Source organism: Carica papaya, chromosome 3 (genome assembly GCF_054855325.1).
Source record: "Carica papaya isolate Zhongbai chromosome 3, ASM5485532v1, whole genome shotgun sequence".
NCBI lineage: Eukaryota > Viridiplantae > Streptophyta > Magnoliopsida > Brassicales > Caricaceae > Carica > Carica papaya.
The window spans coordinates 31,205,232-31,222,738 of NC_142311.1; the positions used below are offsets into that span (position 1 = coordinate 31,205,232).

At 35.8% G+C, this 17,507-nt stretch overlaps 1 protein-coding gene across 1 annotated transcript; it reads left to right on the forward strand.

The window, feature by feature from the left end:
- Positions 1 to 3,899: 3,899 nt before the first annotated feature.
- LOC110819924 (kinase family with ARM repeat domain-containing protein) lies at positions 3,900 to 16,275 on the forward strand. The gene is made up of 11 exons (XM_022049271.2): positions 3,900 to 4,535; positions 4,703 to 4,792; positions 8,290 to 8,342; positions 9,650 to 9,725; positions 10,561 to 10,622; positions 10,716 to 10,794; positions 10,881 to 10,940; positions 11,049 to 12,677; positions 12,914 to 13,777; positions 14,734 to 15,859; positions 15,942 to 16,275. Exons 1-10 carry the CDS (start codon positions 4,488 to 4,490, stop codon positions 15,847 to 15,849), a joined length of 4,077 nt encoding a protein of 1,358 aa, XP_021904963.2. The 5' UTR covers positions 3,900 to 4,487; the 3' UTR covers positions 15,850 to 15,859; positions 15,942 to 16,275.
- Positions 16,276 to 17,507: the final 1,232 nt, after the last annotated feature.

Below are 17,507 nucleotides of genomic sequence, written 5' to 3' on the forward strand. Positions count from 1 at the left end.
TCAGATTCGGGCTCCAATAGCAACTTTAACTAATTATATATATCTATTAATTCATAAAATACCGTTTTATCATTTATTAAGCTTTAATACCGTGATAGAAAATAGGGTGAGAGATCCTTACTTGATTCGGAGTCTAAGACTGAATTTTTTCACTGCGGCTACGGGCTGTCCCTAAATTCCCTAAATTTTTTCCGGAGAACTGAAACACACTTCTGGTATCTACACGTGTCCCCAAATAACTCAAAAGCAAACCCAGGGCCTCTTCAGCCAATTTTGGAATTCCGGCACGATGGCTCCGCCGTGCTCCGGCGACGACGCCGCCACAAGTGGTGGCAATACGCATTGAGTTGGCCGTTTTTGGCCGAATTTGGCCAAACTTGCATTGGTTCATGTGATAAAACACACGTAGGGCCCTCGGTGGAAAAAAAAAGACAAAAAACTGAGACTTACCGGCAGCGGAGTTCTCGGGTGCGGCGGCTCCTCCGGCTCGAGTTGCAGTTTGGTGTTTTGCTCCGGTCAACTTGTAGAGGAAAGGACGGTGGTCACACTGGTAGAAAAATTACATCAAACGGGAATCGAGAAGGGCCTCATTGGAGGCAAAAATCGAGGAATCCCGCGATGGCAACGCTGGGCTTCGGCGGCATTTTCTTGCCAATTGGCCGGTGGCTTGGCTCCGATTTGGCCACAGGTGGGTTTAGAATCGAAATCCGAGCAAAAGAAATTTTTTTTACCTCGTTTGGCAGTCGGAAAGTGCTCCGTTGCGGCGGCGGGTGGCGACGTTCGATTCCTTCGGTGGCTGGGCTGTCTTATCCGGCGAGGGCTCTGACGGCTAGGGTTTGGGTTTGGGTGTGAATGAGATTATTTATAACATTTCGCTTTTAATCTGAGCCGTCCATCGCGATTTAATCGGGACCGTCCAATCGCGATTAAATCGGAAATGAATCTGGACCGTCCATCACGATGTGATCTTGGCCGTCCGAAATTTTAAAGGAAATATATATAAAATTTCTATGTGCAGAAGCGAAATAAAATAGATTATGATTAACATCTCTTACACAATAACCAAAACGTATTAAACATATCAAAGAATAAGTTAACTAAAGTAAATACTAGAAATGAATACTATAAGGAAAACTATAAAATCTTTAGGTATCTACTCGCCATCTTCCTGCGGAACGGGATCGGGAACCAAGTCCTCCTGATCTGAAATGGTTAAGTATGGAATAAACTATACTAGCCCAGTAAAGATGTCACACTATCTCACTCTCATAGAATTAAAGGTTGGTAGAAAACAAAAACGACCAATGGAGCATAATTTATAACAAATTCATTTATCAATAATAAAACCCTTTACTGTCCACTAACCTCGGTGAGATTCATGAAAACAACTTATGAAAACAGTAACATTATAATATCAGGAAATCATACGCACTCTGTAACATAACACATGTCATACTTTTAATATTTCAATCATCATGCAACAAATTTCCTCTTTTACTAGCCTACCAGTATCCATTGAGATCCATAGGGGTCCCCGCTACACGTGAACCATTCACTTTAATAACTTAATTCCAGGGCTATCCTCATACCCCGTCCGGTATGGGTGCCAAAACCATAAATCTCAATACCCCGTCCGGTATGAGGGTGAAGCGAGCCGTCTCCATACTCCATCTGGTATGAGTGCCAAAATATTTAAAGTCTCCATACCCCGTTCGGTATGAGAGACAACGTCCCTGGTAGGGTTCCCTATGGACCCGGTCCGTCCACCATCTCTCAGTATATCTAGTGAGGTTGTTGACTTATCCATTTATCAACTCACATACCTTTTCTATTTTTCCTTAGTTTTCTATTTTACACATAATCATGAATATTTAAAACCAGTAACGAGCATCCAACAATGCAGATATATCATCGGATTCACAAAATCAAGCCATAATGAAGTAAACAGAGATTCATGCATTCAAAACCATAAAATAAATAGATTAGATACCATAATGCATTTAAAACTGTAAAATAACTAAAACAGCAACTGACCGAAAATATATCAAATTCAGGCTCTATCAGCAACCTTAATTAATTATACATATCTATTAATCCATAAAATACTGTTTTATCATTTATTAAGCTTTAATGCCGTGATAAGAAATAGGGTGAGTGATCCTTACTTGATTCGGAGTCTAAGACTAGTTTTTTTCACTGCACCTATGAGTTGTCCATAGATTTCCTTATTTTTTTTTGGAAACTGAAACACACTTCCGTTACCTACACGTGTCCCCAAATAACTCAAAATCAGACCCAGGGCCTATTCGGCCAATTTCAGAATTCTGGCACGGCAGCTCCGCCGTGCTCCGGCGTCTGGCAGGAAATGAGGTGAAAGATTCTTACTCAAATTGATGTTTGAAATGCTAAACTTTTGATTGCACTTACTGGCAGTCCCTAGGTAATTCCCTAAATTTTTCTCTGGAGATTAAAACGCACTTCAAGTACCTAGAAATATTTTAAAAAATCCAAAATCAGTGTTAAGAACCATTTTTGACCAATCCTAGAATTGAGCCGCCGTGCTCCGTCAGTGGGATCGCCGTCTCTGGCAGCGGTTTGCCTCGGGTCAGCTGTTTTAGGCCGATTTTGTACGAATCCCTGCGAGAAAACACGTTAAGGGACATCGGTCTGCCGAAAAAAATCGAAAAATCGAAACTTACCAGCGGCGGGGTTATCTGATGCGGCGACTTCGCTGGCTTACTTTCGCGGTTGGGTGTTTTGCTTCGGTCAACCTATAGAAAAAGGAATGGTGATTACAATAGTAAAAAAATTTTACGAAACGGGAATCGGAAAGGACCTCATTACAGGTGATTTTTGCTTTTTCTCGCGGCGGCACTACCAGCTTTTGCCCGCGATTTTCAGCCTGTCCACTTACCCTTTTGCTCCAATTTGGCCATGATGGTGTTTAAAATTGAATTTCGAGCAAAAAAAATTTTTTTAACCTTTTTTGGCAGCCGGAAATGGCTCTAGCACCGCGGCGGGCGGCGGGCTCTTTTTCTTCGACAAGGGTATCTGGCAGCTAGGGTTAGGGTTTGGTATGAAAAATGATTATTTATATCTGTCTTCTTTTAATCTAGACCGTCCATCATGTTTAATCTGCACCATTCGATCGCGATTAAATAGGGAGTGAATCTGGACCGTTCATCGCTATTTGATCTGAGTCGTCTGATCGCGTATAATAGATAGTGTATCTGGACCGTTCATCACGTTTAATCGTGACCGTCCGATCGCGGCATGTGAATTGTCAGCGTGGCCTCCCGCGTGGTACCATGTCAGCGTGGCTTGCCACGCGGCGTGCTCTGGTTCGTCGGGGCTGCTAACTGAGCGTCTTACGTGACGCAATTTTCTTAAATTGTGTTTTGACTCGCAGTTTCCGATTTTTCTTTCAAAAATACCAACTAAACCCAAATGTTTATGTCTTTTTCTAAAAATCGTTATCAATTACATCATCAATTTAATTTTATTCATTTTTACCTTAAATAAAAATTAAAAAATTAGAAAATTATATTTATTTATTAATTTAATTTCAATTAAAATTAATTAGGACATTACAAATGCTATAATTATTATTTTTAATATATTAATTTAATGAATGAATTAAAATTATTTTTTAATTATTTTTAAAATATTCAAAGACAATTTAATTATTTCAATTTTTAAGGTAAATAAAAAATAATAATAATAAATTATAATAAAAATATCAAAACTTAAATTATAACAAATAAAAAATTGTAGAGATTAATTTAATAATTTAGCATTGTTATCTTTATTTTTCTTTATACTTGTATTTGGCACATTCGATCAACTCGAAGTCATTAAACGTAGAACTTAAATTATAGAAAATCAAAAAACCAAAAAGAAAAAAAGCGCTAAAACTCGAAATTTGAAATTTAAAGTTTGAAAGCGGCTTCTCGGTCTTGAAACGGCCTCTCCAATCTCCGTCCTCTCATCTCCTAATATTCTCCAATTATCGCCTTAATCAATCAATTGTTTTTCTTCTTTCTCCTACAATGAGCAGATCGCGACAGCCTTTCGCCTGTTCCGAATCTTCATCTTCGTGAGTTATTCGATGCTTAAAACAATCCAGAGGAAGAACCTATACTCTTCCCCCAACGCCAATTATCGACCACCTGTGCTCTTCAACCGCCATCTACTTTTGCAGCTCAACAATCATTGACGACGATGCTATGTTTTGCTTCACTAATTTCAGGTTTCGATTAAGTTGATTTTCAATGTGCATTTCAGATTCCCGCTTATTCTGGTTTGCCGTATCTCTTCATTTGACCAATCAGTCAAGCCGTCTTTCACTCCAATCATATCCGAAGCCAATCCAAATATATCTGTTCTTGAACTACCCTGATTGATCTGCTCGCGTACCCAACTCTGTATCTCCATCTATTTCGACTGCGAGAGAGGCCTTCCGAACCCTAGGCAGCTCGTGCAGAGCCATGAACCACTTTCACATCTACGAAGCTATTGGTCGTGGCAAATACTCCGTAAGATGAGCTAGATTTTTTCTTCTTTTATTTTTTTTTTCTTCACTTTTCCTTGCATTTCAAGTCTCTAATACTTCATCAGTTGTAATTTATGTGTTATTGGCGTGTTCGATTTGCTTAATTACTTTTCCTAAAAAATGGCTTAATTATTCTTGAACAATTTGTAGACCGTGTACAAAGGGAGAAAGAGGAAAACCATAGAGTATTTCGCAATTAAGAGCGCGGACAAATCGCAGAAGAGCAAGGTTCTTCAAGAAGTAAGTTGAAGAATTTTCTTGTCTTGGTCAGTTGTGTATGCTTGTTTCTTTTTTTGACCTTTTAAATTGCTAGTTCTGTTTGCACTTTGGATATTCTAAGGTAGAATGATGGACTTTTCATTTGGTGACATTCCATATAAGGGGAACGCCCCATTCACTTCAAGTTATGGATGTTCGCCCATAGCCCATGGGCAGGTGCCATCAGACTCTTCAGTTCTGGCATTTTTTTAATGTTTATAATTTTCTGGGTTCTTGCAATTCTAGACTTAGCTTTTTCTCCGTCTTAGCATTCTGGAATCGTCAGATTCTCAATAGACAATCCTATTGGAGATCATCATGGAGTATAGTGGGTGCAAAAATCAGGGGATCATACACTCTCTAACAAATATTAAGGTAAGTCATGACTTGTATTTATTGATTACATCATGTAATAGGAAACGACCTAGCCAAAAGAGGTTTGCTCAGAAATGCCTAACTAAAGAAATTGAAAATAAAGACTTAGAAACTTTTAAGGCTCCTTTACATATATAAAATATTCTATAATTTTGATTTTTTAAATTTACATAACTTCATTCACAAAAATATGTAAATTCAGTAGGCAGGTGTCCAAATTCCTAAATTCAGGCACTGTTTATTTGTTTTCGGTAGTTTTATAGATTTATGTGATTATAAATTTAGATTTCTGCCGATTAGCATTTTTAATTTATCATACTCTCAATAAATACCCCTGTTTAAAATAATCACGGATTACAGGACTGCAAAAAATAAGGGAGCTTACTCCAAAGAATTCATTCACAAGAGAAGTTATGATATTTTCTTTTATGAGAAATAGTCATCATTTTAAGTTTATGTGATTATAAACTTAGATTTCTGCCGATTTAGCATTTTGGATTTATCATACTCTCAATAAACACTGTTTAAAATAATCACGGATTACAGGACTGCAAAAAGCAAGGGAGCTTACTCCAAAGAATTCATTCACAAGAGAAGTTACGACATTTTCTTTTATGAGAAATAGTCATTATTTTAAGTTTATATATAGATTATGTCACTGTAATCGTAAATGACCTAATTGAAAATGACTTCCCCTAAAAATACCAAGTTAAAGACTTAGAAATTCAAGTATTCATGGATATTGAAGTGGCATACTCCAGAGAAGGCATGTTCTTTTCTCAATTAAAATATGTTTTGATCTCCTTAAGGCAAGCTAAACACTTAGTTGAAATTTGCAAAGCAGCTACGACACCTATTGAACCTAATCAAAGATTAGGTGAAGAGAAAGATGACGTTGTGGTAGATTGGTTAGAAGATTTATTTATTTATCCAACAACTGGCCGAATATAGCTTATGTTGAGAGTATCGTAAGTCAAATAATGTGTGATCCGATGGAAAACATTTACAACCTTTCCATGGGATTCTAAACTATCTTGAGGCAACACTTGGGATCTTGTTAAAAAAGAATAAAGACTTAATCTAGAAGTTTATATAGGAGACATAAAATCCATATTATGTTACCTTATCTTCCTTAATGGTAATCCAATGATAAGGATAAGTAAAAATGGACCGTGGTTACAATAGCACCAAATTTAGTGCCATAAAAAATGAAGTTTGTGAATTTTTATCACAGAAGATGACTATTTTGATCTTAAAAAACGAAAAAATATGATCTAAAAGATTTTATTATGATAATAAAATCGCTGTTAATAATATATATAATTTAGTGCAATATGATTGCCCCAAATATACCGAAGTGGATAAGCATTTTACGAAAGAAATAATGACCTAATTAACTCTTTGTACATCCCATTAAGGGATTAACTATAAGGAGTTTTTACCAAGAAAATATATACTTTCAGGTTTAACTAGCTGAGAATTGAAAACATTTAATGAGTAATAAATATCTAAAACAAAAATAACTTACATGTTCAAATGAACCGGAGGAGATGCAAGGAAGAGATGGTGGTTATATCTCCTAAGAGGATGATGATTTAGCTCTTGGTGAATAAGTATCTTTGTTTAGTCTGTAATAAGTAGACTCTAAAGTAGAAAAAAGGAATCACCATGTATTCCTATCATTTAAGATCTTTTCCGAAAATTCAACTCTATGGAAGTTTCATGCAAGGAGAGATTTGACATTCTAACTGATCAATATGTTGACTTTAAGCCTATTTACAAGATTTTTTGCTCTTAAACAATTATGCATTTCCATTACTTTTAGGTACTGGAGAGAATGACCGAGCAAAAAGGGTGTACATTTTCATAAGGAAGTTCGAAGATCATTGTTTTACATTATTTGCCCTTTATATTTATAGGTTATCTAAATTTATTAGAAATCACGATTCTACAGCATTTTGCTTAGTGTAAAGTAAAAGCACAGGTTGGAAGCCAAACAAGCTCTGGGGGCTAATCATCATTCTTTATATGCTCTTTTCATACTACAGTCATAGTTTAAATCTTGGATTGGGGCATTTGGTCCTTATCCCTTTTCCTTATCACAGAACAAGCCTTTAAAATGGTGTTTATGCTATTGTGCGTGTGAGTTTTTAGCTATGGTTGCCATTAGTACACGTTGATCATCCGTTAAGGTCTAAAACAATATACTCAGCACCATCAACAAATGACCAATTTTCCTGTGGTTTTTTGGACGGAAAAGGAAATATTATCAGAGAGAAGAACCACTCCTGCAACAATCAGTGGATAAAATCTCCTTGCAAACATTAAAAAAGAAAAGAAAAAGAAGCCAGACCATGAAAAGCTATACAGAATCGTATCCCGTTTTTCCTAAAGTATTCACAAAATGAAAACAGGAAGATGGTTGATGCAACTCTTGTTGATTTCATCATTCTGTCAATACTCAGCAATTGGATGTCTTTTGTAGGTCCTTAATCCAAATTTGAATCATTAATGGAGGTTTATTTCATTGTTTCTGTAGGCCCTGAGGGTATGAAATGATGTTAGCTTGTTCTCTTTCTTAAGCAATTCAAGCATAATCTCTTTTGATAATTAACTAACCTAATTATACTTTTATTCATTTCAGTAGACAAATCTGACTGTACTGTATTAACGGATTGGTGGTAAACTATTTTTGTTCATCTATATATTCAAAACTTAAGCAGTTGCTTTTTTCAAAACAGTGTACTGGACTTCAGGATACTGTTTGTTCAGAACAACTACGATTATTGAGGATTCTTGTATTCTGCCCCTTATATGAACTAGTATGGTGACATGAACTTCTCTCGAACATCTATAAAATATCGTGAGAAATAGTTATGAACTACAATAGGTGGAATTTATTTCTTGTCTTTTGTATTTCCTATAAGAGGTCCAGAGCACTGGTTGAGTTAGAATAAGTCTGTTGTTTAGAACGTTGTCATACTTGTTAGTTTATAAGCATTTGAATAATGTGAACTTGTAATATATACTGTAGGGCACTTGATTTGTTGTTCTATTTTATATTGGCTTTAAATAACAAGGCATTTTTTTTGTCACGCATGCAGGTGAGGATTCTTCACTCTCTAGATCATCCAAATGTACTAAAATTTTATTCATGGTAAGGGGTTGTGACATGATGAAGTGTAGAAAGTTTTATGATTGGTCATCCTGGCTAGCCAGTATGTGGTTATGATATAGGATAGAATAGAAGAAAAAGAAAGAAGAGGAAGTTGGAGGTTATGGTAAAAGAATAAGACAAATAGGTGAGGTTAAGGTAAGGTAGATGGATATCCAGAGAGACGAAGTTGAACATGAAATTATTAAGACTGAAAGTGTATAGATTTCATCTCCCACTTCGCCGGGTTTGTAGCCTTCCTGTAGGCTTTCATTACCACCAAACAGTTTCTAAATCCTAATCAAACTTAAGAGATCCAAATATAATTTATACGGTGGTGTTACCGAAATAGACAATAAACTAAAGATAATGTTAAAATACTAAAATTGTACATGAACTTCATAAATATTTCCTGTGAAAAAAATTCCTTTTAAGTGATTTTTATACTGTGGTATTACCTCCAAAGGATTGTGCACTTTAGGGGAACTAATTATCACATAAAATTGCTATTTACATGATTATGGGCATTAGGTTTTTTATTATATGGTTAGCGGAAAATAGATTTTGAAGAAGAAATATATATGTTTCTAAAGTTGAGTCTTTTTGGAGAAAATTTTTGTTGATGCTTGGATAAGACTGCTAAAAATATCTTTTGCTTATTGCTTTGGTTTGAAAGATTATGAATGTTGTTTTGACATATTTGGCTACGTAAATACAAGTCAGGCTAATTTCTGCTCTGATAAATTTTTACTTGAATACACATTTAACTCTGAAAAACATTTTTGAGTAAGAATGGATATATTTAATTTTTGCTTCAAAAGCCTAATAAGACTGGCATTTAAAAATTATATTGTTCGTATTGATACAATATTGATAATTAGTTTTATTCATAAACAGAAGAATTAAAGACAAAACAAAAGAAACAAGAGCAGAATAGTGTAAGAGAGTTTTGATTTTTTCTAGAAAATATTAGAACCCTGAAAACAAACTGCCGAAAAGAAATAGTAAAAATAGTACTTAATAGAGGATGCAATGAAACGAAAAAAAAAAAGAGAAACGTAATTGACACAAGAGGAAAAGGGAGAGAGACAGATAATATTGATGGAATGTTGAAATGCAATCAAAGAATTTCCCAATGTTTTCATTTTCATTTATATTAAAAAGGTTACAGTTAAGCTAGAGAGAGGAAAAAGAAAAGATTTTCCAGTTGATTTTGAAGGCACTGAAATATAGTTTACAAATTTAACAGTGTTTCTTCTTCCATCAAAATTCTATCTTACCCTTTTCTTTATCTAAAATTCTTCTCTTAGGTATGAAACCTCTGCGCATTTGTGGTTAGTTTTGGAATACTGTGTTGGTGGAGATCTCATGACCTTATTACGGCAGGTATATGTTACTTGATTGTTATGTTAAAATTTCATTTGTTTGATATAAAAAATTTACAAGTTCAATCTGACAATTATTGGATTAGTCATGCTGTGGAAAATTTATGGCCAGTGGAGTGCAAAAGTGTCCCTGTCACGTAACTTAACTGTTATTTCATTGCTGGAGATTGCCAAGTCCAGTCATTTTAGGTGTTATTAATCGCTTTCTACTCTTGAATGCTGACTTCTCACTTTCAGAATTTGCTAAATTGTTAATTTGGACAGTTTAACTTCAAATTTTCAGAATCGCGAAACTTCTAATTTAGAAAGAGCAGAAAGAGAAACGAGATGATGCAGAAGTCTAATATAATTTCTTCAAAATCCAGTACCATGTACTGAATTACTTCGATGCAGAAGTACAATCTGGTCCATTAGTATGCTGTTTTGCGTTGTTTGTTTAAGCTTCTTAATTGCTGCTGGTTAACTTGAGTACTGGCTTAAGCAAATACTATAACTTTTTAACTAAATCAAGTTTTCTATGTTTTTTATCTCACGTTGCTATACTAAACTACCAGTTTTAGCACCAAACAATAGAGAGCTGCTTTTTCCCCAACAAATGGTATCTTCAATATTTTCTATCCTTTTATACATATTTATCTTTTTTTATCCTTCTAAGTTATTCAAAAGGCTATGTAAAACACATCATTGGCACTAAAATGTTGAAGAGGTCTAACTAGTGAAAAGGCAGAATCAGTATTTTGTTCATTATCTGTTATGCTAAGAAACAAGAGTGTCTAAGCGACAACCTCTATGGATTTTCAAAATGAAGTTGCTAATTGATTACAAATAATTTGCAGGATGGTAAACTGCCTGAAGAGTCAATTCATGATCTTGCCCACGACCTTCTTAGAGCTTTACAGTAAGAATGCTTGTTAAGTTTTCCTTTTGGCTATGGAGTTGCTAAGCACTGTAGCTCATGTGTAATGTTTCTTGGACTGATCCCTATTTTCAGATATGTGCATTCAAAGGGAATAATATATTGTGACTTGAAGCCATCGAACATCCTGTTAGATGAGAATGGACATATAAAGGTACCTACAAATTGTTCCATTAATAATCTGGTGGGCTATTATCCTGATGTTCTCTATGTTTTAATGCCCTTTGTTTTCCAATGCAGCTATGTGATTTTGGATTGGCAAGAAAATTGGATGATATATCAAAAGCTCCTACTTCCACGGTTGGTTGTCTTCATGAATGAATATTTTAAATTAAATGCAAATATCTAGCTTTTGTGCTCTATATAGTTTGTTTCTGATTGTAGTTTTACTTCTGTGTACTTGATAAGTTGCCGCAAGCAAAACGTGGATCACCATCCTATATGGCTCCTGAGTTGTTTGAGGATGGAGGAGTCCATTCTTTTGCATCTGATTTTTGGGCACTTGGTTGTGTACTATATGAATGTTACATCGGGAGGCCTCCCTTCGTAGGTAGAGAGTTTACTCAGCTGGTAAAATCCATCCTTTCAGATCCAACTCCTTCCCTTCCAGGAAATCCAAGTCGTTGTTTTATCAATCTTATCAATTCTCTTCTAGTGAAAGATCCAGCTCAAAGAATACAGTGGCATGATCTTTGTAGTCATGCATTCTGGAGAACCAAATTGACTCCGGTTCCATTGCCATCTCAGCCTGCTTTTGACAGCATGATAAGTTTACATACTAATCCATGCCTATTGGAACATAATGGTAGCAGACCAAACAAGACCCCTCCTAAGTATCGTGAGAAAGATGCAAAAAGAGTTCATAAGCAGGAAGAGAACTCTAATTTAGGATTAAAAGTTCATGAGACACCAGTCAAGGGTACACCAGCTGGCCATAAAACACAAACAAAGAATTCTGGCAGGATTGAGGAGAAGCAGAGAGATCCTTCAACTGCTACTAAACGTGTAAATCTTTTAAGGTTGTCAAGAATAGCAAAAACAAACTTACAAAGGGAAAATGAGAAGGAAAACTACCGGAGGCCTTTACCCAATAACTCCGAGAATGCTGCTGAAGTTCAAATTGAAAACACTGATATGGAGCTTGATTTTAACGAAGACATTGAAGATGAGACACCCGATGAATCAGATGGGCTTGATAACATCCCTGAAGAAAAATTATCTAGTCAGGTAAAAGCGGAAGTGACAGATAATAACATGCGAGTAGATAACACACCTGCAAGTAATATGCCTGCCATAGATGAGTCAAGAACACATGATGAGGAATCATCTTCTGAACATGTTGAAGTGCCTGCTACCCCACCAAGTGTTAGTCCTCAACTCAAAGTTCATAGAGTTAAAGAAGGCGCAGGGTCTGCTTTTGATTCTGATTCTTCAAAATCATCTAATAACCTTTCGGAGGTCCTTTGGCATCTATCTGATCTTGCAGTAAGACCTGTAATGCCCAGCAGGAAAGCTAATAAAACATCAGATATCATTCCTTCACTTCCATTTGAGGCACTGCAAGCATCAGACTTTGTGAAGATGTCAAAGGAGCAACTGGATGTACTTAACAATAAGATTATAACGATTTTTAATGGGAGCAGTTCAAGCATTTCAGAGAAGCAAAATATAATTAGATATCTTGAGATGTTGAGTAGTAATGCTGATGCAGCCAATATCTTGACCAATGGGCCTATAATGCTTGTACTTGTTAAAATGCTCCGCTTATCTAAGACTTCAACTTTGCGTGTTCAGCTAGCTTCTCTGATTGGTTTGTTAATCAGACATTCTACGTTCATTGAAGATGACTTGGCAAATTCTGGCATTTTAGGTTCACTTACTGATGGTCTTAGAGATAAGCAAGAAAAGGTAAGGAGGTTTTCTATGGCAGCTTTGGGTGAGTTACTATTCTATATTTCTACTCAGAATGATCAAAACAGAGATCTTAAACCATCAGAATCTCCATCCAAGGACAGCAGGTCTACATCTGGTTGGCAGGTTAGATTCATAACCTTCAATTTTGTGTCATAGAAGTTTTAGTTGATTCTGTCTCCTATCCATTTAACAAATTATGACATGTTAATATTTGTTCACTAAAGAATTTATTTTCTTTTCTTCTCTTAATTGAAGATTATGAAGTGAAGCCTTTTTTTGAATCCCCTAGTAATAATTCCTCTTAGCGTTCTCTATCTTCTACTGTTTTGTTCACCACTTATTTGGTTCGTTATATACAGGTTTCAAATTCTTTAATTTCTCTGATATCATCAGTTTTACGAAAAGGAGAAGATGATATGACTCAACTATATGCATTGAGGACTATCGAAAATGTTTGTAGTCAAGGGGGACACTGGGCAGCTCGTTTCACTAGCCAAGATGTGATAAATAACCTGTGTTACATATACAGAGCAACTGGAAAACAGGAGAGCATGAGGCTAACTGCTGGGTCATGTTTGGTTCGGCTTGTTCGTTTCAATCCTTCTAGCATTCCTTCAGTTATAGAGAAACTTTCATCCAAGGAGATAGCATCTGCCCTTGTCAAGTGCAGTCCTCGAGAGCAGCAAGTCTGCTTGAACCTCCTAAACATGGCCATATTAGGAAACCATTCAAATGTTGGAAGGTACCTTGCACCTTTGGCAGAGGACCGAAATCTGGTACCTGGTCTTGTGTCTCTTATTGAGCAGGGAAGTGAGATTTTGAGAGGAAAGACACTTCTTTTTGTAGCCCTCCTTTGTAAAAATGGTAGGAGGTGGTTGTCACACTTCTTTTGCAATGCAAGATTACTTTCTACAGTGGACAGATTGTCAAAAGAGAAAGACAGATACTTGCAGCAGTGTTTAGATGCATTTGTGCATGTTGTTGCATCTACAGTGCCAGTTTTTCTTGATGCTATAACTGGGGATATTCAACAGATGATTGGAGGAAGGCGTCAAGGGCAGATATCTGCAGTTAATACTCGAGCTACTTTGAAGGCTAACATTCATTTGTTTCCTGTTGTTCCCCATCTACTTGGGAGCTCATCCTTCAAGAACAGAGTGGTGACTCACCAGGTCCTGCAGCAGTTAGCAAATCTCATGAAAGTTGTTGAGGCTCCATTCCAGGTCGGTAGCTATTGCTTGACCCTTCGTCGTTGGTCAGTCACCTCTATTTCCTAATGTTAAATGATATACTTTAAATAGAAGTTATTGTTTAGAGACGAAAAGAGAATACCTAGAGGGAGGATAAGGTATTCTCCTACCACTGAAAGAGAGAAAAACATATAAAAGAAAAGGTAAAATGGGAAACATATATATAGCATCCCAATTGTTTTGCATAATAGACAAAGACAAGAGTCAGACATAATCATGCACTTTATAACCCATAAAGAAGCCATACAAATCATCCTATCCCAGATAAGATCAGCAGAATTGACATGTTGGTTGAAAATCCTAGCTTTAAAAATGCCAGTCATAGAATCAAACATCCAGAAAAAAAGGCATATTTCTATAACATTCCATGCTCTTATTTTTCAAAAGATATGTCAGATAGGTCGAGAGCGCTCCATTATGAGGGTATATGAGATTGCTCTTTTTAGATATATGGGCAATTTTGAGCACTTCATTAATATCTTAGCTTGGTTAGTGCCTACTAGATTTCTAGAAGTAGGTCAAAATAAATACTTAATTCTTTAATTTTTAAATTTTTATTTTTTTAATAAATATACATAAATGTATCCCTTTAAATTAACAATATATTTATAATATAAAAAAGTATATTTTTATGTCTTTTTTCTCAAAAAATAGTTGATTTTTTATTTTTTATTTTTACAATCAGCACTGACTAATTGGTTATTTTTAAAATAAAAATTTGTAATTTGTAAACACAATTCTAAGCCGTCCGAAACACTGATTGTTGGAGGACAAGATTTCGCTGTTACCTTGCCCCGATAGGTCACTACTACTTATTTCTCTGAAGAGTTTAATCCTACATTATGACATAAAAATTTAAGAAACCTCTCTAAGAGAAAGATTGGAAAGTAGCATACTGAATACAACTTATTTTTTCTGTTTATTTTCAGGGCAGGGATGACTTCCAGATAACCCTTCTTCGAGTGCTAGAGTGTGTCGCAGAGGAAACTCATGTAGTTCTCCAAAAGCCTGATATTTTTATTCGTGAAATTCTCCCTAGTCTTGCTGTTCTGTATAAGGGGAATAAGGATGGCGACGCCAGATTTTTGTGTCTTAAAATTTTATTTGATGTGATGATCATTTTCTTAAACGAACCTTTCGAAAATGAGGAAAGATCAGAAGATTTGAAATCCATATCGAACTCTCATTTCCTTCCTCTCTACCCCAACTTAATTGAAGACGAAGATCCCATCCCCATCTATGCGCAGAAGCTTCTTGTGATGCTCATTGAGTTTAAGTACATCAACATTCCTGACATTCTTCAACTGAAAACCGTCTCACAATGCTTTGAGTTTCTGCTTGGTGATTTGTCAACCGCAAATGTAAGCGATGTTAAGCTGTGTCTGGCTCTGGCGTCTGCTCCCGAGATGGAATCAAAACTACTTTCTCAACTGAAAGTGGTTAGGAAGATTGGGAATCTTCTAGAGTTTGTATATGCAAAGGATATGGAAGATTTTCTGGAACCTACTCTTGGTCTCTGTAGGGCTTTTCTTCTACGTTCCATTGGCAGTAGAAAGGGGTTCAACTACATTAAAGAACCAGTGCTCCTATGTGATGGTTCTTCCGAGGCAAGTAATGCAGTTGACCAGCAGCAAGGCATAAGAGACATAATGGACTTTGCTAGTAATGTTGGGGTCTTACTAGAGTTAAGTGGGTCTCAAGAAGCAAATATTGCAGAAATGGCTTCCGAATGCCTGGTAATGTTGCTGAAGGCAGCTCCAAGGGAGGCCGCAACTGGGTTTCTAACCAATCTTCCAAAGGTTAGGGCTATCCTAGAATCGTGGAACAAGGGAGTTTCAAACTCACTTTTGCAGCGGCTGCTGGATTCTATTGGGTACTCCTGTAGACAGTATTTGTCACACGCAATTATTTTATCGATATCTGTACCGGACATTTCAAGGATTGAAGCCATAATTGCTGAGATGAAAAATTCTAACCTACCTGGTTTATCGGATATTGCCCAGCTCGTGTCCTCATATTTGCAGCGGCTGCCTCGTTGTTTTTGAAGCCTCTAAGGTTGTGATCTTTTCTCCCTCTTTCCATCTAGTTCTGTTACAGAAACTACCAAGTTCTCAGATTTATTGATTGCCTGGTGCAGTTAATATGAAATTCAGTTGAATTTTCAAAGCTCATGAAAGAAATATCTCTTGGATCCCAAATAGATGGTCAATCCCGAACTTTAAGGTGAGTAAAATCTTTTATACACAATGCTAATTGCTCATGTTCTCATGGCATCTGGTTGTATAATCTATGTATTCTTCCATTCATGATTCCGATGTTAAATATCAACTTATGTTTCATTAGTTTTTTTTCTTGTTTCTGTTTTTTAATTTTAGTATGGTAAAAGGTGTTGTGGGTTTAATATGCAAGAAAAAAGGAATTTTGTTTTCATGCTTAAGAAATGAGACCATGGTTGATTCCATTGTTTCCAAGGGCAGTTCTCGGTGCTTGTTCTTCATATCCCCTGCTTTTTTCAACACGTGTAGGAGTGTTTCGGATAACTTAATAATAATCCTAACAAAGAATTCTCAAGAACAAAAAGGAGTGGCCGTCCTAGGTATCCCGTTACTATAATTGTTTACGACCAAGGTCAGACGATATGTTCAAAAGCCTTTAAACTTGGAACTTGGAGTATTCTTTTCTTAATGTTCTCAATGAGCATGGATCCAAGTTTCTATGGGAGGGGCTATGCTCGATTTGGGCCATTCTAATATCTTGGTTTAGTTATTTGGCAACTCAAGATTCCTTTTAATTAATTTTCTTGAATAAAAAGGCAATTGTAGGCAAGAAGACTAGGGCAAAAAATCTGTATGATGCAACATATTTGAGATGTTGATTGGATGGAAAATTTAAAGTTACTTTGCAGTGAATTAGTACCGAACTAAATCGTCATCAATTCATGGCCTTATTGTTTTAAAGTTAAACGTAGATTGTAACATGTGTTAATACATTTAAGATTAAAAAGAATAACTTACAATGAACTAATGTAATTGTAGGGGTATAATTAGAAAATAATCAAGCAGTTAACGATAAGAAAATGAATAACATAGATGTACTTAAAATTTAGTCTTCATGAGTCGTAGATACTCCCCTTAAGGCTGCAACTCACCCCTGGAACTCTGTTTTCATTTTTTAAAGAAGAAAACTATTTTTCATCTTGTCAATATATTTAGTTAGGATTTCTAATTGTTTTCTCTTTTTATATATGTTAGAGTTTTTATATTGGCTTCACATTGGGGTCAGATTTTTTGGTTTTGTGAAAGTTGTGCGATTGAATTTTAATATATATGTTCCAGATTTAGGCATGTATTTTGGTTAGAGTTTTGGTTGGTTCTTGAATGCTCTGTAATTTGGGTTTTTTCACTCATTATTGAATAGTTGAATTTTGTTTGCCCTTTTATTCGTTTTGAGATTTTTTTTTCTATTATATCTTTCAAATTTGGGTTGGGAACAAAACGGGTGGTGGCATGTAGTGGCAGGTAAAATATAGATTTCGATTCTGTACCCAGTTCAAGTATGGAATAAATATAGGTAGAATTTAGCAATACAAGGTGGGAGAAGTAAACTTGCCATGAAGCAACCCTCAGACATTCTCCAAGCATGACTTAACTTCAAGTTGGAAATTTGAATATGTTATGGAGAATAGTCTTAAGATTGCAAGTGT

Bases quoted from the DNA above. Each gene is read 5' to 3' on its own strand.
- LOC110819924 (XM_022049271.2), top strand. From the start codon at position 4,488: ATGAACCACTTTCACATCTACGAAGCTATTGGTCGTGGCAAATACTCC. The intron at 4,536-4,702 runs GTAAGATGAGCT...AACAATTTGTAG, and splicing joins TTGGTCGTGGCAAATACTCC to ACCGTGTACAAAGGGAGAAA. The intron at 4,793-8,289 runs GTAAGTTGAAGA...TCACGCATGCAG, and splicing joins AGAGCAAGGTTCTTCAAGAA to GTGAGGATTCTTCACTCTCT.